The sequence below is a fragment of the Cetorhinus maximus genome, chromosome 4, assembly GCF_964194155.1.
Source record: "Cetorhinus maximus chromosome 4, sCetMax3.hap1.1, whole genome shotgun sequence".
Lineage (NCBI taxonomy): Eukaryota > Metazoa > Chordata > Chondrichthyes > Lamniformes > Cetorhinidae > Cetorhinus > Cetorhinus maximus.
In genome coordinates this window covers 48,975,293-48,998,138 of record NC_135882.1, presented here as the reverse complement: position 1 = coordinate 48,998,138, position 22,846 = coordinate 48,975,293, and the positions used below count along the sequence as shown (strand labels likewise).

The 22,846-nt window shown below is 42.8% G+C and overlaps 1 protein-coding gene across 1 annotated transcript; it reads left to right on the top strand.

Moving 5' to 3' along the window:
• The first annotated feature begins 11,445 nt into the window (after window positions 1-11,445).
• Window positions 11,446-21,787, top strand: LOC144679419 (coiled-coil domain-containing protein 127-like). The gene is made up of 3 exons (XM_078539776.1): window positions 11,446-11,550; window positions 20,406-20,556; window positions 20,888-21,787. Exons 1-3 carry the CDS (start codon window positions 11,488-11,490, stop codon window positions 21,490-21,492), a joined length of 819 nt encoding a protein of 272 aa, XP_078395902.1. The 5' UTR covers window positions 11,446-11,487; the 3' UTR covers window positions 21,493-21,787.
• The last annotated feature ends 1,059 nt before the right edge of the window (window positions 21,788-22,846 follow it).

Here is a 22,846-nt window from a genome sequence, read left to right as displayed (position 1 = left end):
ACAAAGCCTTGGGCAATGAATATATGTTTGGAGGAGACAACAGGGTCTGAGCCCCGAGCTTCTCACTTCCTGACTGTCGAGAAGTAAAAGCCACTTCAAAATGGTCAAATCCCTGTAAAAATCAGAAATTCCGGCACCAGTAATATTGGGGTTCCATTTTAATGTATACATGACCAAGTCAGACAGGTTTTACCAGTACCCTTCATTTCCAAAATTTACTTATCTTTCCTTCGATCGAAACTCTGCAATAACCAGGTTGAAACAATCATGAAACAATGAGGCAAAACTGGAACTGCCAACCACACCCAAATGCGCTCCTGTCTGTTCCTCTCTGTAAGTGCCAAGTCTCGCCCTCTAACATCATTGCTGCTCAGTAAAGAACAGAATCAAGGTAAGAAAAATAAATGAGAGAGAGACGGATAGAGAAGGAGACGAGGGAGGGAGAAAGACACTTGAGAAAGAGAGAGAGACTGGGCAGCGAGAGACACAGGCTGGGGGAGAGAGAAGCTGGGAAAAGAGTCAGAGAGAGAAAGAGACATAGGTGAGAGAGATAGACTAGGAGAGAGAGAAAGAGGATAGAGAGAGACTGGGCAGAGAGAGACACATACTGGAGAGATTGAGCAAAGAGACACACACTTGGGAGAGGGAGGCTGGGAAGAGAGTGAGTTGGGGAGAGCAAGATGGGAGAGAAAGAGACTTTGGGCAAGGGAGATGAAGAGAGACCTGTGGAAGAGAGAGAGACAGACTGGGGAGAGAGAGAGAGAGAGAAAGAGAGACTCACACTGGGAGAGGGAGGGAGAGAGACTGGGAGGAGGGAGAGAGTGGGACAGAGAAAGATGGGAAAGAGAAAGACTTGGGGGTGAGAGGGAGAGAGAGAGAGATTGAAGGAGAGTGAGGCTTGGGGCAAGAGAGAGAGAGAGAGACTGGGATGAGAGAGAGAGAGACTGGAATGAGAGAGAGAGAGTGGGATGAGGGAGAGAGACTGGGGGTGGGGGAGAGAAAGAGGGAAAGACTGGGGAGTGATAGAGAAAGAGAGAGATTGGGAGAGAGACTGGGGAGAGAGAGAGAGAGAGAGAGAGAGAGAGAGAGGCGGGGTGAGAGAGAGACAGGGGGGGAGAGAGACTGGAGGGAGAGAGACTGGGGAGAGAGAGAGACCCAGAGGGAAAAGGAGAAAGATTGGGTAGTGTGAGAGCAACTGGGCAAAGATAGACAGATAGAGAGAGACTGGGGGAGAGTGGAGAGGAAGGGAGAGAGACTGGGGGAGGCAAGAAGAGTGAGACTGGAGAGTGGCATATACAGCGGAGGGAGGGAGTGAAACTGTGGGGAGAGAGAGAGAGAGAGCCAGGGACTGGGAAATAGGGAGTGAGAGAGATTGGGCAAAAGATGAAGAGGGAATCATTGGGAGAGATTGGCAGAAAGATGGGACTGAGACTGGGAAGAGAGAAAAATAGGGGAGACAGAGAGAGAGGCTTGAGGAGAGACATAGACTGGGGAAGCAGAGAGAAAGAGAGGCTGGGGTAGAGAGAGAAAAATTTGTTGAGGCAGAGAGAGATAGGGAGGCTAGGAGGGAGGGAGGGAGAGAGATTGGTGTTAGCGAGGAGAGATAGAGAGACTGAGGAAGAGAGAGGTCACAGGTTTGGAAGTTGCTGCAGCACATCTTATAGATGGTACACACTGCAGCTATTGTGTGATGGTGCTGGAGCAAATGAATGCTCATGGTGGTGGATGTACTGCTTCATCCTTGATGATGTTGAGCTTTTTGTGTGTTGTTGGGGCAGCACTCAGCCAGGCAAGTGAAAAGTATTCCATCACACTCCTGACTGGTGCCTTGTAGATATTCCATTGTCGAGGTAGAGGAAGAGAGAAGCTGCGAAATACCTTCCTTATAGCAACAGTGGGTGACTTGTGGTAATATTATTGCATGTTTTATAAATTAAGAACCTATTTGGACTGTTGCCTGGGAAAGGGTGTTTGTTTGGGAGACTAATTAAGTAGAAATCTTTTGGTAAATGTTATAAGACTAAATTTAACTGTGTAACTAATCTTGTGTGTTTAAGTTTTCTTTTCTTTTGTTAATAAATGTTTTAACTTAATATTTAAAATCTCCAAAAGTGGTAGTGGAATCTTTACTTCTGACTTCAGTGCACATACCTTCTCACAATAAAAATACAAATTGCAAATCATTGTGATAGCTTGGTCAAGTTTCCCTTTGGGATTTGATCAGGTCGGCATTTACCACCTGCCATATCATAACACGTTGCTGTTGAGTGCCATTAAATGCCAAAGGGAGATGATTAGATTCTCTCTTTTTGGAGATGGGATTTGAAATAAACTGGCACAAGGACAGAGCAAGAGTTCCAGTGAGAGTTAGGGATTTTAAAAATAACCGGCAAGAGGACAGAATGAGAGCTCCAGTGAGAATCGAAGATTTAAAATATAATCGCATAAAGACAGAGCGAGAGTTCCAGCGAGAGTCGGGAATTTAAAAAATAACCAGTGCGAAGATAGAATGAGAGTTAATTAGCATTTTATTGTGTTTACTTGCATTCCAATTTTGGTGCAGTAAATAAATGATTTGAGGCGTGGCAGGGCTGCTCTTACCCATCAAGTGCATATCCTGTACCATGTGGGGACTCCAGGGCGCTACCCATGTCCTGGACAACTGCATGTACAGAAAGTGCCCTCAAATGGAAAAACTCGAGCGCATATCTTGGAACTCGAGGGGCAGCAGGTATCACTGAGGTACATTCGCGAGGATGAGAGCTAAGTGGATAGCACGTTTCAGAAGGCAGTCACTCCGCAGATTATGAAAGAGCAGGCAGAGAGGGACTGGGTGGCTGTTAGATTGAATAGAAAGAAAAGGCAGGTAGTGCAGCAGACCCCTGAGGTCATCCCACTTTCTAACAGGTACTCAGTTATGAGCACCAATGGAGGAGAGGGTTCCTCTGTAGAGTGCAGTGAGAGTCTTGACCAGAGCACCATGGGTGGCTCAGCTGAGCAGGTTGGGTGGAGAAAAGGCAGGAGAGCAATAGTGGTAGGGGATTCTATAGTTAGAGGAACAGACAGGCACTTCTGTGATTTCAGATATGATTCCAGGACGGTATGTTGCCTCCCTTGTGTAAGGGTCATGGATATCACCAAGCAGCTTTAGAGCGTTCTTGAGGGTGAAGGTGCACAACCAGAGGTCGTGGTTCACATTAGTACCAATGATGTAGGTAGAAAAAGGGATGAGGTCCTGCAGATTGAGCTCAAGGAGTTAGGAAAGAGATTAGCAAGTAGGAGCTCAAAGGTAGAAATCTCTGGATTACGTCCAAGGCCAAATGCTAGTCAGCATGGAAATAGGAGAATACACCAGGTGAATGCATAGCTGGAGAGATGGTGCAGGAGGGAGGGCTTCAGATTTCTGAGGCATTGGTGCTGGTTCTGGAGAAGGCGGGATCTGTACGTGTCCGGCGGGCTACACCTGAATAGGACCGGGAGGAATGTCCTTGCAGGAAGGTTTGCTAGTGCTGCTGGGGAGGGTTTAAACTAGATTGGCAGGGGGATGGGAACCTGCAGGCAGATTCAGAAAGGACAAATTCAGAGCAGGGAGCGGGAGACAGAAAATTAACGAGTGACTCTGAAAGACAGAAGAAGCAAAGGTTAAAAGGTTTACAGCACAGGAATTTGGCAATGTTAAAAGGTATTTATTTAAACGCAAGGAGCATAGCAAACAAAGCTGATGAGCTGAGGGCACAGGTAGACACATGGCAGCATGATATCATCGCTATAATGGAAACTTGGCTTAAAGAGGAGCAAAAATGGCAGCTCAACATCCCTGGATATAGAGTTTTCAGGCAGGATAATATATCAGTGACCATAATATAAATAGATTTAGCATCATTGTCAAGAAGATAGAACAGGAATAAAAGTTCTAAATTGAGGAACGACAAATGTTACAAAACTGAGAGGCGATCTGGTGAAAATGGACTGGCTACAGCTACTTGAAGGGAAATCAGTGACAGACCAGTGGGAGGCATTTAGAAGTGAGATTCTACAGGCGTACTGTAGACATGTCCCCACAAAGAAAAAGGGTGGTACTGCCAAATCTAGAGCCCCCTGATTATCAAGAAGTATACAAGATAAGATAAAGCAGAAAAAGAAAGATTAAGGCAGTCACAAAAAACTTAATATTGTAAAAAGCCTAGAGGAGTATAGAACGTACAAGGGTGAAGTAAAAAAGGTAATTAGGAAAGCAGAGAGAGGATATGAAAAATATTGGCAGGTAAAATCAAAGAAAAGCCAAAGATGTTTTACCAGTACATTAAGAGCAAGAGAATAACTAAGGAAAGGGTAGGGCCTATGAGAGAGGTAAATGGTAACTTGTGCAATGATGCTGAAGATGTGGGCAGGGTTCTCAATGAGTACTTTGGCTCTGTCTTCATAAGGAGAGGGGTGATGCAGATATTCTAGTTGAAGAGGTGGACTGTGAAACATTAGATACAATAAGCATAGTGAGAGAGGAAGTACTGGAGGGACTGACATCCTTGAAGGTGAATAAGTCACCAGGGCCAGATGGATTGTATCCCAGGCAGTTAAAGGAAGCCAGGGAGGAAATAGATGATGCTCTGAGGATCATTTTCCAAACCCCACTAGATACAAGCGAGGCATTAAAAGATTGGAGGTCTGCGAACGTTGTACCATTATTTAAAAAGGGTGTGAGGGATAGGACAAATAATTGTCGGCCAGTCAGTCTGACTTTGGTGGTGGAAAAATTATTAGAATCAATTCAGGAAGACAGGATAAACTAACACTTAGAAAGGTATGGATGAATCGAGGATAGTCAGCATGGTTTTGCTAATGGAAGGTCGCGTCTTACTAATTTAATCAGATGTTTTGAGGAAGTAATGAGGAGGATTGATAAGGGTAGTATAGTGGATATTGTCTACATGGATTTTAGTAAGGCATTCGACAAGGTCCCACATGGCAGACTGGTCAGAAAAGTAAAAGCCCATGGGATGCAGGGAAATGTGGCGAGTTGGATCCAAAATTGGCTCCGTGACAGGAAACAAAGGGTAATGGTTGATGGATGCTTTTGTGAATGGAAAACAGTTTCCAGTGGCATTCCAGAGGGCTCAGTGTTGGGTCCCTTGCTGTTTGTTGTATATATTAATGATTTAAACTGAAATGTGGTGGCATAATTGGGAAATTTGTAGATGACACAAAAATTAGCTGTGTAGTTGATAGTGAAAAGAACATAAGACCATAAGACATAGACGCAGAAGTAGGCCATTCGTCCCATTGAGTCTGCTCCGCCATTCAATGAGATTGTGGCTGAACTGATAATCCTCAACTCCACATTCCTGCCTTTTCCCCAAAGCCCTTGATTCCCTTACTGATTAAAAATCTGTCTATCGCAGAACATAAGAACATAAGAACTCAGAGCAGGAGTAGGCAATTCAGCCCCTCGAGCCTGCCCTGCCTTTCAATACCACCATGGCTGATCCCATTTTGGCCTCAACTCCAATTTCCTGCCCTCTTCCCATAACTTTTCAACGTGTTACTAGTTAAAAACCTGTCTATCTCCTCCTTAAATTTATTCAGCGTCCCGGCATCCACTGCACTCTGAGGTAGTGAATTCCACAGATTCACGGCCCTTCGAGAAATGTAATTCCTCCTCATCTCTGATTTAAATCTACTACCCGTAGCCTAAAACTATAGCCTCTCTTTATAGAATGCCCCACAAGGGGAAACATCCGCTCAACGTCTACTTTGTCTATCCCATTAGCATCTTATTTACCTCAATTAGATCTCCTCTCATCCTTCTAAACTCTAGCGAGTATAGGCCTAAACTGCTATATCTCTCCTCTTAAGACAAGCCCCGCATCTCTGGAATCAATCTAGTGAACCTCCTCTGAACGGCCTCCAGTGCAACTACATCCTTCCTCAAGTAAGGGGAACAAAACTGTGCACAGTACTCCAGGTGTGGTCTCACCAAAGCCTTGTACAGTTGCAACAACACTTCCCTATTTTTATACTCTAGTCCTTTAGCAATAAATGCCAAAACTCCATTTACCTTCCTTATTACCTGCTGTACCTGCATGCTAGCTTTCAGAAAATCATGCATGAGGACACCCAAATTCCTCTGCACTGAAGCATTCTGAAGAATAAGTCGCCTTTTTATTCTTCCGACCAAAATGGATAACCTCACATGTATCCAAGTTAAACTCCATCTGCCAAATTTTGGCCCATTCACCTAACCTGTCCATATCCGTTCGTAAATTTCTTATTTCTTCATTGCAACTTACTTTCCCACCTATTTTGGTGTCATCTGAAAATTTAGCTATAGTACCTTCTATCCCTGAATCCAAGTCATTAATATAGATTGTAAATATTTGGGGCCCAAGGACCAAATTCTGTGGCACCCCATTAGTCACAGCTTGCCATCCAGAAAAAGACCCATTTATCCTGACTCTCTGCTTTCTGTTGGTTAGCCAATCCTCTATCCAAGCTAATATATTACTCCTAACTCTGTGTGATATTATCTTGTGTATTAATCTTTTGTGCGGCACCTTATCAAAGGCCTTGAATATACTAATGGCTCAGCCTCTATAGTCCTCTGCGGTAAAGAATTCTACAGATTCACTACCCAACCTCTGAGAGAAGAAATTCCTCCTCATCTCTGTCTTAAATGGGTGACCCCTTACTCTGAGATTATGTCTTCTGGTCCTAAACTCTCCCACAAGGGGAAACAATCTCTCAGCATCTACCCTGTCAAGCCCCCTAAGAATCTTATATGTTTCAATAAGGTCGCCTTTCATTCTTCTAAACTCCAATGAGTACAGGCCCAACCTACTCAACCTCTCCTAATAAGAAAATCCCTCCATCCTGGGATCAACCTAGTGAACTTTCTCTGGACTGCCTCCAATGCCAGTACATCTTTCCTTAGATAATGGCACCAAAACTGTTCACAGTATTCTAGGTGTGGTCTAGCTAGTGCCTCATAAAGTTTTAGCAAGACTTCCCTTTATTTATATTCCATTCCCTTTGAAATAAAGGCCAACATTCCATTTGCCTTCCCTATTACCTGCTGAACTTGTATGTTAGCTTTTTGGGATTCAAAAGGATAGCCATTGTCCCCAGCATGATATCAATAGTTTGGTTGAATGGACGGAAAAGTGGCAGATGGAATTCAACCCAGAGAAGTGTGAGGTAATGCATTTGGGATGGGCAAACAAAGCTAGGGAATACACAATAAATGGGAGAATATTGGGAGGGGTAGAAGAAGTGAGAGACGTTGGAGTGCATGTCCATAGTTCCCTGAAGGTGGCAGGACAGGTGGATAGGTAGCAAAGAAAGCATATGGAATGCTTTCCTTTATTGGGCGAGGTATAGAATACAAAAACAGGGATGTAATGATGGAACTGTATGAAACGCTAGTTAGGCCACAGCTGGAATTTTATTTACAGCTCTGGTTGCCACATTACAGGAAGGACATAATTGCTCTGGTGAGAGTACAGAGGGGATTAACAAGAATGTTCCAAGGGCTTGAAAATTACAGCTATGAGGAAAGATTGGATAGGCTGGGGTTGTTTTCCTTGGAGCTAAGGAGGCTGAGCTGATTGAGGAGTACAAGATTATGAGGGACCTACACAGGATTTCCCCGTTTCCCCCAGCAGAGGGGTCAATTACCAGGGGGCACAGATTTATGGTGGTTGGTGGAAGGATTAGAGGGAACATGTGGAAAAACTTCTTCACCCAGAAGGCAGTGGGTGTCTGGAATTCACTGCCTGGCTTGGTGGTGAAGGCAGAAACACTCAAATCATGTAGCCAATGACAGGGAGTTTTCTGTATGTAGGAGTATTTGCATGTAGCCAATGACAAGGAGTTTTCAATGTGAGAGTATTGGCATGTAGCCAATGACAAGGAGTTTTTTGTATGCAGAAACATTTGCATGTAGCCAATGACAGGGAGTTTTCAGTATGTGGTGACATTGGCATGTAGCCAATGTCAGGGAGTTTAATTTGTGTGGCAAGATAGGCTTGTACTCAACAACAGGGAGTTTCAATGATAAAAATTGAAATTATTGGAAACAAGCTGCATGTCAGGCAGCACCTGTGGAGAAAGAAAGAGAGTTAACATTTCAAGTCAATGATCTTGCATCAGAACTGGAAAATGTTAGAGGTGTACAACTTTTAAGGAAGCATTGACTTAGGGGAAAGAATAATAGAGGTGTGGTGCAGCAGAGGGCAGGAGTGATTTAATAACAAGAGATGATGGTGTAGGAGGCGATAATGAGCCAAGTATAATAACAATTTTTTTATTTGTTCATGGAGTCTGGGCAGCATTGGAAGGGACAGTATTTGTTGCCCATCCCTAATTGCCCTTGAGAAGGTGGTGGTGAGCTGCCTTTTCCTGAATCACTGCAATCCAAGTGGTGTAACTACACCCACAGTGCTGTTAAGGAGGGAGTTCCAGGTTTTAGATCCAGCAATAATGAAGGAACAGCGATATATTTCCAAGCCAGGATTGTGTGTGGCTGGGAGGGGAACTGGCAGGTGGTGGTGTTCCTATGTGTTTGCTGCCCTTGTCCTTCTTGGTGGTAGCAATTATGGGTTTGAAAGGTGCAGTCAAAGGACCCTCGGGTTTAGAGGAGGTTTAGATAGTTACAGCAGAATATCAGAGAAGCAAGGAAAATCTGACAGAGGAGAAGAATCCTACGTCCTGGGGTTGTGGAGAAAGAAAGGCAAGTGGGCCACAGGATGTTCAGACCATCTTCTCGACTGTGTGTCAATAGGTGATACCCACCCCATGCACTAACCCCACAGCTCCTGCACTCCCAATGGCTTTAGTGCAGCCATCTTCCATTACCAGCATTTGCTGTCCAAGAGAAAATGAGAGTGGTGGTTAAGAACTAAAGTTGTTAAACTCAGCATTAAGATAAAGAACTATATTGTGCCTAATAGAAAGATGAGGTGCTATTTCTTGAAATTTTGTTGCGCTTCATTGGAACAGGTAGAGGTCAGTGTGAAAGTGAGATGGAGAATTGAACTGGCAAGTGACTGGAAGCTCAGGCTATACTTGCTCCCTGAATGAAAATGTTCAACAAAATGATCACCCAATCTGCATTAGGTCTCCCCATCATGAGCAGCTAACACAGTATAGTGAATTGCAAGTAGTACAAATAAATCACTGTTTCATCTGGAATTAGTGTTGGGACATCCTGCAGTCCACCTGACAGTGCTAGAGGAAGAGGTGAAAGATGCATAAGCATGTCCAGAACAATAGTGTTTCAGTATGTAAACTGCTTGATACTCATGGGCCAGAATTTTTCCCTTGTCGGGTGGGCTCGGTGGGAGCCGACTGCCGCACGCAATCAGCTCCGCACCGTGATTTCACTCGGGTGGGCCAATTAAGGCACACCCTGTGTGGATCGCGAGCAGCAGCGCTGAGCGCTACCTGTGTGGGCGGGGGAGGAGGGAGAGCGGGCCTCACCCGCAGTTCGCGGAGCTGCCTCAGGGAGATTGAAGCGCTTTGTAAAAAAGTTAATAAAGACAATGAAAATTTAATAAAACACGTCCCCTCATGTGACTGTGTCACATGAGATGGGACATGTCTTTAAATTCAAAATAAAGTTTTTTGTTAATGTGTATTAGCTTTAGGAAACCTCATCCCGCTCGTGGATGAGGTTTCCTAAAAAATGTAAAGGCTGCTTGGCCTTTTTGCCTGCCTGCCAACTATAAGGTTGGGCGGGCAGCGTAAATTTCAAGTTAATTACCTTGTTAATGGCCTTACTAGGCCTTTCAATAATTGGCCGGCGCTCAGCCGACTCTGGCGTGCGCCCGCTGAACGAAATATTGTGCGAGTGCGCGATGACGTTGGGACGCACGCCTGATGTCATTGCATGTCATATTATGCTCAGGCGTGTCGGGTGCGCGTCCACACGCCGAATGTAAAATTCTGGCCATGAACTCTAGGGCACAATGAACCTTTCCATCTTGTATTCTTAGGAACATAGGAAATAGGAGCAGGGGTAGGCCATGCAGCCCCTTGAGCCTGTTCTGCCATTCAGTTGGACCATGGCTGATCTTCTACCTCAATGCCATTTTCCCGCATTATCCCCATATCCCTTAATGTCTTTACTACCTAGAAATCTATCAATCTCTGTCTTGAACATACTCAATGACTGAATCTCCACAGCCCTCTGGGGTAGAGAATTTCAAAGATTTACTACCCTCTGAGTGAAGAAATTCCTCCTCATTTCAGCCCTAAATTGCCCACTCCTTATTCTGAGACTGTGTCCCCTGATTCCAGGACCCCCAGCCAGGGGAAGCATGCTTCCTGCAACTACCTTGTCAAGCCCAGTAAGAATTTTGTATGTTTCAATAAGATTGCCTCTCATTATTTTAAACTCTAGGGAATACAGACCCAGTCTGTTCAATCTCTCCTCATTGAACAAAGCCGCCACCCCAGAATTTTGTCTGGTGAACTTTCAATGCACTCCCTCCACGCCAAATACATTCTTCCTTAGGAAAGGAGACCAAAACCATACGCAATGCTACAGGTCCGGTCTCACAAAGGCTTTATACAATTTCAGCAAGACATCTTTACTCCTGTACTTAAATCCTCTTGCAACAAAGGCCAACATACCATTTGTCTTCCTAATTGCTTGTTGGACCAAGTGTAGCTTTCAGTGACTCATGAACAAAGACACCCAGGTCCCTTTGGTCATCAACACTTCCCAATCTGTCAAGATTTTAAAAACACTCTACGTTTCTGTTTGTCCTACCAAAGTGGATAACTTCACATTTTTTCAATTTATATTCCATCTGCCATGTCCCTGCCCACTCACTTAGCCTGTCTAAATCACCTGAAACCTCTTTGCATCCTCCTCACAATTTATATTCCCACCTGGTTTTGTGTCATCAGCAAACTTGAAAATATTATATTTGGCCCCACATCCAAATCATTGACATAGATTGTGAATAGCTGGGCACCAAGCACTGGTCCTAGTGATATCCCATTACTCACAGCCTGCCAACCTTCGAATGAGCTGTTTATTCCTATTCTATGTTTTTCTGTCCATTAACTCATTCTCAATCCATGCCAGTATATTATCCCCAATCCAATGTGCTCTAATAATAATGTGTTTACTAACCTCTTGTGTATGAGCTTATCAAAAATCTTCTGAAAATCCAAATACACCACATCCACTGGTTCCCCCTTATCCTCCTAGTTAAATCCTCAAAAATCCCCAACAGGTTTGTCAAACATGATTTCCCTTTCATAAATCCATGTTGACTCTGTCCAATTCTACCATTATTTTCTAAGTGTTCAGTTGTCATATCCTTTATAATAGATTCTAGCATTTTCCCTACTACTGAGTCAGGGTAACAGGTCTCTCCCTTTTCTCTCTCCTTCCTTTCTTAAATATTGGGGTTACATTTGCTACCTTTCAATCTGCAAGGACTGTTCCAGAATCTATTGAATTTTGGAAGATGACCACCAATGCATCCATTATCTCTGCATCCATCTCTTTCAACATTCTCGGATGTAGATCACCAAGTCCAGGTGATTTCTCAACTATCAATCCCATTAATTCCTCTAGTACTACTTTTTTATTCATACTAATTTCTTTCACTTCCTCATTCCCGCTATTCCCTTGGTTATCTAATATTCCTGGGACTTTTTTTGTATCATCCTTTGTGAAGTCACACACAAAGGGAGAAATTTTATGGCCCCTCTTGCCAGCGGAATTTTCCCATCCTGCCAAAGCCAATGGATTTTTGAGTGGCTCGCCGCATTTTAGGGCCCCACACCCGCCGCGGCTGGGCTGTAAAGTTCCACCCAAAATATTTATTTATTTTCTTTGCCAGTTCCTAATTCCCCATTACAAATTCTCCTGTCTCTGCCTGTAATGGGTCCACACTTGCCTTTGCTAATCTCTTCCTTTTAACATACCTATCGAAGCTTTTACATTCCTTTTTTATGTTCCTCGCTAGTTTACTCTCATATTCTAGTTTCCTTTTCCTTTACTGAATTCTAAAAAGCTCCCAATCCCCATGCTTACTACGCTTTTTGGCAACTTTATTAGCCTCTTCCTTTGATCCGATACAATCTTTAACTTCTCTTGTTAGCCACGGTTGGATCACTTTTTCTGTTGGCTTTTGGTGCCTCAAAGGAATGCATATTTGTTGTAAGCTAGGTATTAATTCTTTAAATGCTCGCCATTGCCTGTTGACCATCATACCTTTTAATGTTGTTTCCCAATCTACCACAGCCAACTTGCCCCTCATAACTTTGTAGCTTCATTTAGTTAGATTTAAGACCCTAGTTTCAGATTGAACTATATCACTTTCAAGCTTAATGCAAAATAATATTATATTATGGTCACTCTTCCCAAAAGCCTCCTTTATAATGAGATTATTAATTAGTCCTTTCTCATTGCACAATACTAGATCTAAAGCATCCCATTCCCTAGTTGGTTCCTCAACCTATTGTTCTAGAAAACCATCTTATGTACATTCCAGGAATTCATCCTCCACAGCATTAATGTTAATTTGGTTTACTCAGACAATATGTCGATTGAAGTCCCCCATGATTACTGCATTATCCTTGTTACATGCAACTCTAATTTTGTGATTTATGCCATGCCCTATATTATCACTACTGTTTGATGGCCTATCAATAACTCTCACCAGTGTTTGCTGTCCTTTACTTCACCCAAAGTAATTCTACATCTTTAAGTTCCAATCTAAGATCATCTCTCACTGATGTACTGATCTCACCCTTTGTTAACAGTGCTACCCCACCTCCTTTTCCTTTTCACCTATCCTTCCTAAATGTTTAATATTCTTGAATATTCAGTTCCCAGCCTTGGCTACCCTGCAGCCACATCTTCATAATGGCAATTATATCTTACTAATTTACTTGTATTTGTGCTGTCAATTCATCTCCCTTGTTGCAAATGCTGTATGCGTTCAGATAGGGAGCTGTTAATTTTGCCTTTTTAACATTTTTCCATATTTTGGCCCTATTTGTTTCTGGCTTTTTTTCTACTGCCTTCCAATTTGGCTTTCTACTTTTCTTCCTACCATTACCCTAGCTGTTTCTCTCCTATCTGAATTCCCTTTGGTTCCAATCCTGTGGCCAAAGTAGCACTAGCAAATCTCCAGGCGAGGATATTGGTCCTGGTCCCGCTAAGCTTTAACCCGTCATCCTTGTAGAGGTCCCACCTGCCCCAGAACTGATCCCAATGCCTCAGAAATCTAAAGCCCTCCCACTTATACCATTACTTCAGCCATGCATTCATTTGCTCTTCCTTCCTGTATCTGTACTCAAGGGTTGAGTAATTAACATAAATGATTGAAGAAATTGTTAAGTTTATGGAGCACCTTTTTCAGTATATATTCAGCCAGATTTGGCTAATTAGGAATCACGATGAGGTTAATTGCATTTCTAATTAGTAAATAAAAATGAGCAGAGTTAAGCATGCAACCTCAATACTCATTCTCACGTAGCTTATCCAAGTTGTTTTAACTTTGCTGTTCGTTTTGTTAGGAAATAGAGATAGCTTAAGTAAGTTATATTGGTATTTGTAGGTGTTAGGAATGAGTTTTAGCTTTAAAGTTTAAGTTTGATTTGTATTTCTGTATCTGTGTGTTAGAAAGGTCAAATTGAGTTTTTGTTTCATTTTAAATAGGCGCCTATTGAGGTTTTTACTGTTGCAGCTAAGGTAAACAAGCAAGAGTAGAACAGTTGGGTTGTTACCTAGCAACAGGGGTCCAGAGAGGCAGGTCCCTCCCACAAACACATACAGAAAAACTAGAAACAGCCCCCTGAACGGTCCAGGCATCGGAAGCGCATCTTGAGAAGACCTATGGTTCTCTCCACCACCGCCTTGTGGAGGCATGGATCCTGTTGTACCGCTGCTCAGCCTCTGTTCTTGGATGGCGGAGAGGCATCATGAGCCACCTTTTCAATCGATAGCCTTTGTCACCCAGCAGCCATTCATCCAGTAGGGCTGGAGCACTGAAGAGCCTCAGCACCTGGGAGTGTGTCAGGATGTACGCGTCATGGGAGCTGCCTGGGTACCTTGGACAGACTTGTAGAATCAGCATCCTGTGGTCACACACTATCTGCACGTTCATGGAGTGGAAGCCCTTCCTGTTGACGAAGGCTCCTGGGTCACCTACTGGGGCCTTGTTGGCCACATGTGTGCAGTCGATTGCACCCTGGCTCACTCAGCCTGGCTGGCCTCGTCTGTATGGTAATGAATGAAAATCAATACCCGCCTGAACAGAGTTTCTGTCACCAGCTTGACGCAACTGTGGACAGCTGATTGGGAGACTCCACACAGGTTCCCCACTGAGCCCTGGAAAGAGCCGGAGGCATAGAAGTTGAGGGCTGCTGTGACCTTCAGAGCCACTGGCATGGGGGGTCCACCCACACAGTTGGAGCTGATCTCAGGGCCGATCATCTGACAAATGAAGGTCACGCTCTCCCTGGAGAGGCGGAGCCTCCTTTGGCATTGCATGTCCAACATATTGAGGTAGCTGCTAGTAGCTGATTAAGCTGATAGTACCAATAAGCCACCAGCAGCAAGTTATCGCCAAAATTCCTCACTACTCACATTGACAATGCTGCTGACCCTTCTTATCCTGCCCGTGGATGAGGTTTTGCAAATTGTGGGCTGCCCACCAGCCTGTTTTGCCCATGCGATGAGCGAAAAATTGAATGGGCAACGTTAAATTGCCATCAGTTAGATTGTCAAGGGCCTTAACTGGCCTCTTAATTAATGGCGGGCATGACTCCGACTCCCGTGTACTTCCATCAAGCAAAATATCGCGCAAGTGCGCAATGACATCGAGATGATTGCCAAATGTCATTGAGCGTCATTTTACGCTCATTCGGATCGGCACGCGCCTGCCCGACAAGCGGAAAATTCTGCCCATGTATTATCTCTATTGCATAACAATGGCTTTCAGCTAAGCCATTCTGAATCAACAATACCAGCATTGACCATGAGCCCAAAGCCAGCTTTGAGATCATGGGTTTTTATCTAAAAACCAAAAAGATCTGGGCAGTCTGTAGGAAACACAGCAAGTCACAACAGCTGCAGAAAAGGGCATCATCATCTTCGCCTTTAAGTACAGCAGGCTGTAAAATTCAAAAAGCCTCCCAGCCTGATTCCTTTCTCTCAAACGTCCACCAGTGCAGAGCTTGATCTCCTGGTAAGGCAGCCACAAGGAACCAACTTCATGATCTGCTGGAAGGCCATCTCTTTGAGGGAATCCTGCATGAATCCTGATAACCGACTCCAGGTATTTCAACAAAGATGAGCTACAACTCAAGAATGGAAAAGACTCCTTTCTTTATCAGGCCCGCAATGCCTGTGAACTTCAAAGATGAGCCAAGAATATGAACTGTGAACCATTCTTTCATTTACCTTTTGTAAAAGCGCATTATTCTCTTTAACTGTATCTTTCTAAAGTATGTGTGATTTAGTCATTAGGTTTTCGGGGTGAATGCGTGGATCTTTATTTAAACCCACAAAAGTCTGCTGCTGGTTTTCTAAATTGACCAGACACAGAAGGAAGCTTAGAAACACACATCTACTTCTCCAAAAAAAAACACACAGATTATGGAGGGAATTGGGGGTGTTGGGTTATCTCTCTCCTCCTATCCGTAACACTTATTAAATAAATATACACAGATGAAATACATTTACCTATGTTGTGTGAGTATGTAAGGTAATTTCTACTAAAAATAGTGCATGTGGCTAAAATGGTGCTGGCATATCCACACCTGTGGTTAGTCAATGATTTTCCTCTGGACAACATTGGTCTACAACAATTTTAAAGCAAGTCACTGTTTCTCCATGTTTACACTGAGGTACAATATGGAGATTCTCTTTTTACCTAATACTGGATGTCGAACAGGACTGAAGACCGCTGCAATGTCATGGAAACAGAAATAATAATGTGCTAACTTCAAACTGCATGGTGCACTATATTTATAAAACCAAACCTGTCATTGCTTGCCAGGAGGAGATGCTACAACCTGCTGATGGTTTATGCAATGCTTGAGCAAATTATATAAGGGAACTCCATGTTCTGCCTTGAAATGTGAAGATCTGGTTTTTAGAAAGTATATGATATCTGGTAACTTTCTGATATGTAACATTTGCATATTTTACACTGAAGTTCCAATTATGGGAATGCTATTTTGGCAGTCAGCTTTTAAATTTGTGTAATTCCATACCCAATATAAAATGAACATCCTTGCTGCAGATTTATGGGACAGGTCTTTGTGGAGCAGAGAGTTGTGCCGTGCATACTATTATTTAAAGGATTTCCTGCACCCTTCAGTTCTAAACATTTTCATGCCATAACTTGCTGGAAATGCGAGTTGCTAGCAGTGTGCCAAGGGTAACAGGGCACCTGGGCCCTTTACTAAAGGCAGGATCAATGGGTATTTCCTTAACCAATGAGATTTAAGGATTTGAGAAAGAATGCTGAACAATGGAGAAGGCAGTGAATTACAGTCAAATCAGGTACAGAAAGAGAAACAGAGATAAAAAGAAAGTTTGGATTAAGAGACAGAAAAAGAGACAACAGGGAAGTAAGATTTTAAAAATATTTTACTTCTTTTAAAAGTCTCTAACAACAATTGACTACATGCAGGAAAAGGATCGAACGCTTCAAATTGTTCTCATTCTGGATCAGAATGTTGATTGGCATTGCAATAAACACATTGTTAAAAAGGGTACTGGTACTCTTAATTGTGCAAGACTTAAGGCTTTGTGGCAAGTTTAATATGAAGTTAATGTGCAAATCAAATGCACTCTTAAAAATAACAAGGAGGTGAAGGGTGCAATAACATTTGTGGAAAGTAAAAGGTGAAGCTATCTAACTCGATCAGCAGATTCTGGAGATTCACAATATATCTCTTCATCTCCTAAATTTTCTGGATGATTTGAATATTAATAACAACATGCAGCATTCAGCCTATGTTGCTAAAATTAATGCACCAAATATTTTTCTAGCATAATAGTATTTCAGTTGTGCAGAAAATGATGTACCAGCATAAACAATTTTGATAGTGATCTGATGTGAAATCATCCAAATAACCATGTTTAGTTAGGTTTTCATCATTCTGCTGGTCCAGTTTGCTTACGCCTAATCATAAACCAGTGTGCATGAGAAAGAAAGGACTTTGTATAAATATAGTGCCTTTCAGAATCTCAGTACGTCCCAAAGTACTTCATATTGACTGAAATACTTTTGAAGTTTATTTTTGCTTTCATATGTTGTTATAACCAGATGAGGAGGGGTAAACTGACTCCCCTCTATTCAACCTCCTTTCAGATTGCAAATTTCCAGTCAGTTGAAAATTCATATTTTCACAAATAAAGGGGCATAGCCCTGTGACAATGTATAAATGATGTGGACTTGGCTGTAAGAAAACAACCTACTGGTGACACAGAAGTAGATTTGGTAAACAGTGAGGAGAACTGTAAAATGACTTCAAGAAGGCATGGGTCAGCAAGTGAGTGGACTGATGGGAGATGCAGTCTCGTTAGAATAAAGGGCAGAATTTGATTTAATTCCCTCTGCCTGGGATCAGAATAGGAGGTGGAAGGGGAGGTAAGGCATGGGCAGGAATGCTTTTTCCCTTCCTGACACTCCCGCTAATTAAGTCAGGAGCAGGGAAGGTCAAGGACAGCCTTCCCACCCGGGGGCCAATTGAGAGCCTAAGTGGCCATATGATGGGTGGAATTTTGTCAGTTGCATGCCATTCCCATGGCAGAACCAAAAATTTGCACCACTTCCACTCTCTTGACGTTTCCCGTTTCCCACAAGATTACAATTAAAATTTTAAGTGCCAGTGGCGTGTAGGGGAAACACTTGCGATCTTGTGGTGGGGGAAGCTTTTCAGTGGTGAAACCTGTCACCAGCTGACAAGACAGCAGGTGGGAGTGGGCTATAAAAGAGCCTCCTGGTCAAACAGGGTAGCTTTGCATCAGGGACAAAACTTTCCTATCCTGCTCCATTTCCATTAACATAAGACTTATTGAGAGCACAAACGTTGCGTGGGTGTTTTTCAAATTAAAATTTCACTTGTAAATATTTCACTTTACATTGGTTTCACTTTATTCATGTGTGCATCATTGTTATTTGTTGAGACTAGCTTACTTAAGAGCTAAATGTACTGGCAAGCCTCATGGTTGGCACGCATTGATGTTTACAGGGGAGTTGAGGACATTTCCTTTATTGTGGAAGAAACAATGTCGTGTTTTTTGTCCCCTCTTTATTGAACATTCATGTTAGTGTCCAGGGTTGTATTCGTCACTCTGTGGGACATGGCTGAACTTGCAGGCTCACCAAGTCCCCCTTCTGTGCATTGTAAAGGACATTGTCTGAGAGCCCCCTCAGTGGTGATAATTGAAATATTGTGGGTGAACTCAAAGCCCTGTAAGGACTCTGCCAGCCAACACCAGGAAATGGGCCCTTTAGGCTCCTCATTTTCTTACCTTGACAGACTGTCCCCAGAGCCCATCCACCACACCCCAGGACGCCAAGCCCTTCCCACTTCACTTCTCCATGCCCCCAACCCCACCCTCTGTCCTCCCTTGAATCTTCCTTCCATTACTCCATGTTTCCCACACCACCCCACAGCCCCACCCACCACTGACTCACCCTTGCCGATCCCGAGCCTCCGGGCAAGCCGCCATTCTCCTGCTCCCCTCCCTCGTGCCGTAGAGTTCAAAAGGAAAACAACTAATATCAGACACAACTGCACAAAGCTGACCGTTGCTAGTCACCTTTCAACAAAATGAACTGGGTGACATGAGATTCTCGTGCACCACTGACTTTATCTTGAAGGTAGGACTTTATTGAATAAGGTTTACGCTAATGGGTATTCATGGCTTGCAAATGTATTACAGGTACAAACTCACCACAGAATGGGGTGAGACCTAACACAAGCTAATTTTATCTCTGCATCCCAACCTGCCTTTGGGAAATTGAAATTTCACATCCTGCCTAATTCAGTGTCCAGTACACCATATTTCCTGCTCCATAAAATCCTCCCTGCTATTTGGGAAGGCCGCCCAGTTAAAGCCAGCAGCCTCCTTTGGGCCTGAGGTCGGAGGACCTCTTCTGATCGAGCGTGCTGTGTCCCATGGAGATGCCATCGCCACGTGAATAACCCGCTCCACCGTGCTGGGGCCTGCACCATGGCTGCTGCTCTGGGTCTCCTACAGTATATAATGGTGACTCTCCTGGTGGCTATTCTGGGACTGAAGAGCTGCCAGCCCTCTGACTGACCAGCAGTCCGTGGAGGCGGAAGCTTCACCTTTAATAGAACAGAAACCCTGTTAGAAGGCAGCCAATTGCCAGCTTGACATTTAATTCCATCCTGGCTCCTGAAAATTGTCATGACGAGGCTGCCTCGCGCTTTCCTGCAGGTGGATGGGGCTACCATTGTGGCCATTAAATTCAGCCCTAAATGTGAGGAAATACATTTTGAAGAAAAAGACAATGAATAGAATAGATACTTAATTGGAAAGCCACCAAGCAGTGAGAGCAAGTAGATGAAGTCCTATTGACTTTTTAATGGTAAATCATAAGTGTAAGAGCACAAGAGATCGGTAGAATAAAGCTTTCTTTATTACTGTTGCTTTAGCCACTACCAGGTGAAGAATAACATGAGTTACCTCTAGTATAATTTACGTTTTGATAAAATAATGCTCATTTGACAGGAGAAGGGACAATACCACAAAATACCAGAGAATCTATCAGCTTCTTCAAAATGTAACATATTGCTCAGGTGCAATTGATGGTTACGTTGTCTTTGCTTTGATCAGTATATTACCGTTGAGGAGCTACAGTTCTGTATTTGGCAAAACCATATTATTGCACTTTGAGTCATAAGTGTGATCAGGGAATTACAAAGATTGTTGTTGTCTCACAAGTTTGTTTTATTTTAAATATCAATAAGAGTTTCCATTTGTGGGGAAGATTAAAACTAGAGTTTACCAATATAAGGTAGTCACTAAGAAATGAAGTAGAGAATTCAGAAGAAACTTCTTTATCATGAGAGTATACACCAACATATCAATTAGCAGCAGGAGTATGCTGTCCAGCCTGCTCCACCATTTGACAAGATCATGGAAGAGTGGTGAGAATCTGAAACTTGCTACCACAAGGTGGATAATATAGATGCATTGAAGTAGAAGATAGATAAGTATGGGGGGAGAAGGAATAAAGGAATATGTTGATAAGGTTAGCTGAGGAAAGATAGTGAGCCGCCTGTGAATGGAACATAAATACCAGCATAGGCTGGTTGGCCCGAATGGCCTGTTTCTGTGCTGCATTTTCTACGTAATGTTATTTCTTTTATGCTTCGTTACCCAAATCCAGATATCATTGCTGTTGCTCACAAACTGCGACTTCATGAATAACCTCAACCAGCAGAATTGGAATATTCCCCCCGATTGCCAGGATGGTGGAGGTAAAGGAAGCAAATGGGATTATATTTCACTGTTGTCGCTGTTGGGAGTGGGTGTTTTAGGTAAGTGTTGTGAATTTAGATTTACATTGCCATGTTCTGGCTGTAACCCTTTTCCCTTCTTAACATTATAAAATGCAACTTCTGGAATTAAAAATAATTAGGAACAGAAGTGGCCATTGATCTGTTGTTTAAAACAATTTCCCTCCCCACTTTTTGACCCCAATAATATTATGTTGTATGATGCAAAGCTCACAACTTCCAACGTTATTAATTTGTTATTAATGTCTGCTGTTTGAAAGAGAAAGATCTGGTCTACAGTTGAAAGTTTTCCTCTTACTGTTTTTGAAAAAAAAAAGCAAATTGGAATGAAAACTGTCTTTTGTTTCTCAAGACTGGGCCCGGGCCAGAAAATCACAGAAAGAGATCGAGATCGAGCAAATAAGAGCAGAACATAAGAACACAGAAAAAGATCTCGTTAAGTACCAACACTTGTCCACACAAAGTGAGTTAGAGCAGAAGAAGCTCAAAAGTAAAGTCCAACGTTTCTGTGAAGGCCTTTCGGCACAGAGCCGGCAGCTGGTTGAAGAACGCAGACAGCTGCAAGTAGGTCTAACTATAGAACAGAAGAAACATGCCGCGGCGGAGAGGGAAGCAATGTGGGAAAGCCAAGCTAGAGCATTAATAAAACAATTTCAAGATTCCCTGCTAGTTAGACAAAGTATATACTGCAGCAGGAAAACACCAAAATGTCAAAGACTGGAATTAGAAACGAAGATGCGTAACCAAGCTCTCACAAACCCAATCGCTAAAGAGTTGGGCATTGAAGCTGACCTGGAACAGATCTTTAAACATGAAACTCACTGTGCGAATGTTTTCAACTCAGACAAAAAGGAAAATGGCAGGTTAATGTGGGTGTATCTCGCCTACTGGCGGTTTCAAGCCAGGCTGCAGATCCTCGAGAAAGAAGCAGCCTTATTGGAAAAACAAGACAACTAAAATGTTGGTAATTTTTTTTAAAGAGGTGCCATTGTACTAGAAATTGCTGGAAAACAGTTGCGAATTAGCACCATTATTAGTTCACAAAATACCCTGCAATTTGAAGTGAAAGGATATATCATGAGTTCTATTTCTCCACAAATTGCGGACGATTTATCATTAGCCATGCAAAAGATGAAAAAATTGCAAACTCAATGGAGGAGCCCCTCCATTGAAATTAATAATGTCATGAAATTTCTCGATTTGTAGTGTAAATGCAAATTAAACTCACTGCTGCCATTTAGAGCTGATAATTCATGCTGTAAGGATTCTGTTAATGATCTGATTTCTGGTCCTAACTGTAAAACTCAATCATGCAGGCCCTGGATGGGAACAATTGACACCATGGCCCCTCACTCTAGCAGGTAATGAGTTGTTACTAGAGGGTTTTTCAACTTCTTTAATTAGGTTTGATGTTCAGAAATGCAAATTAGATCAATGTCTTTTACAAAATAATTTTGTGATACAGCATGTGTGAGTAAATTGAGACATAGTGTGGTGCATTTACCATTCTTGGGAAGAAAAAGGTGCGATTGGACCTGTAGTTCCCACAGCTCTTCACCACTGAGGTTACTGCATGTTATGTCTGGATCTGCTGTAGCTGATTGATAGAGATTGATTGCTATGACAACTCCATGCCTTTGTGCCATGTGACTACCAGAATAGTAGAAGACAAAATCAATTAACCTTGGCCTTTTCTTGTCTAGCAATTTCTTGTTATTTGAAAGCAGTTTCACATTCCTGATCATGATGGATGGAACTGTTTGTTCTGTATTTCATGGGTCAAGAATGTTTACACTTTTTGCACACCTACCCTTCCACTTTCTCATGAACTTCTCGAGGAGCAATGCAGCAATTCCTAAACACAGTTGGATTGCAATATCCTCTCTAATTATTCCTTTCCGTTTTGTTTTTACTTTCCCTTTGTTTTTTTTCCTCTCTCTTAACCTTCTTTCTAAATTGACTCAAATTCATCCTATTTCCTTCCCCGTTGAATGCGGTCTTTCTGTCTCTATCCTTTTCTTTCATTGGTTAAGAAGATAGACCACTAGACCCAATGTTCACAAACTGTCAGGTTTGACTTTGATATCGCTACACCATTATCAATTTGTACAGAACAATAGAAAAGTTACATCACAGAAAGAGGCTATTCAGCCCATTGTATCTGTGCCAGATTCCAGCAACTTGTAGTGGAAATATACTATCAACTATAGAGTGAGAAATTGTCAAATTCATGGCAATCACCTCATGATGTGCCATTTCAGCAACTTCTAGGCCAATATTTTTTTTATTCATTCACAGGATGTGGGCTTCG

Bases quoted from the DNA above. Each gene is read 5' to 3' on its own strand.
- LOC144679419 (XM_078539776.1), top strand. From the start codon at position 11,488: ATGCATCCATTATCTCTGCATCCATCTCTTTCAACATTCTCGGATGTA. The intron at 11,551-20,405 runs GTGATTTCTCAA...ACCCAAATCCAG, and splicing joins ATGTAGATCACCAAGTCCAG to ATATCATTGCTGTTGCTCAC. The intron at 20,557-20,887 runs GTAAGTGTTGTG...TTGTTTCTCAAG, and splicing joins GTTGGGAGTGGGTGTTTTAG to ACTGGGCCCGGGCCAGAAAA.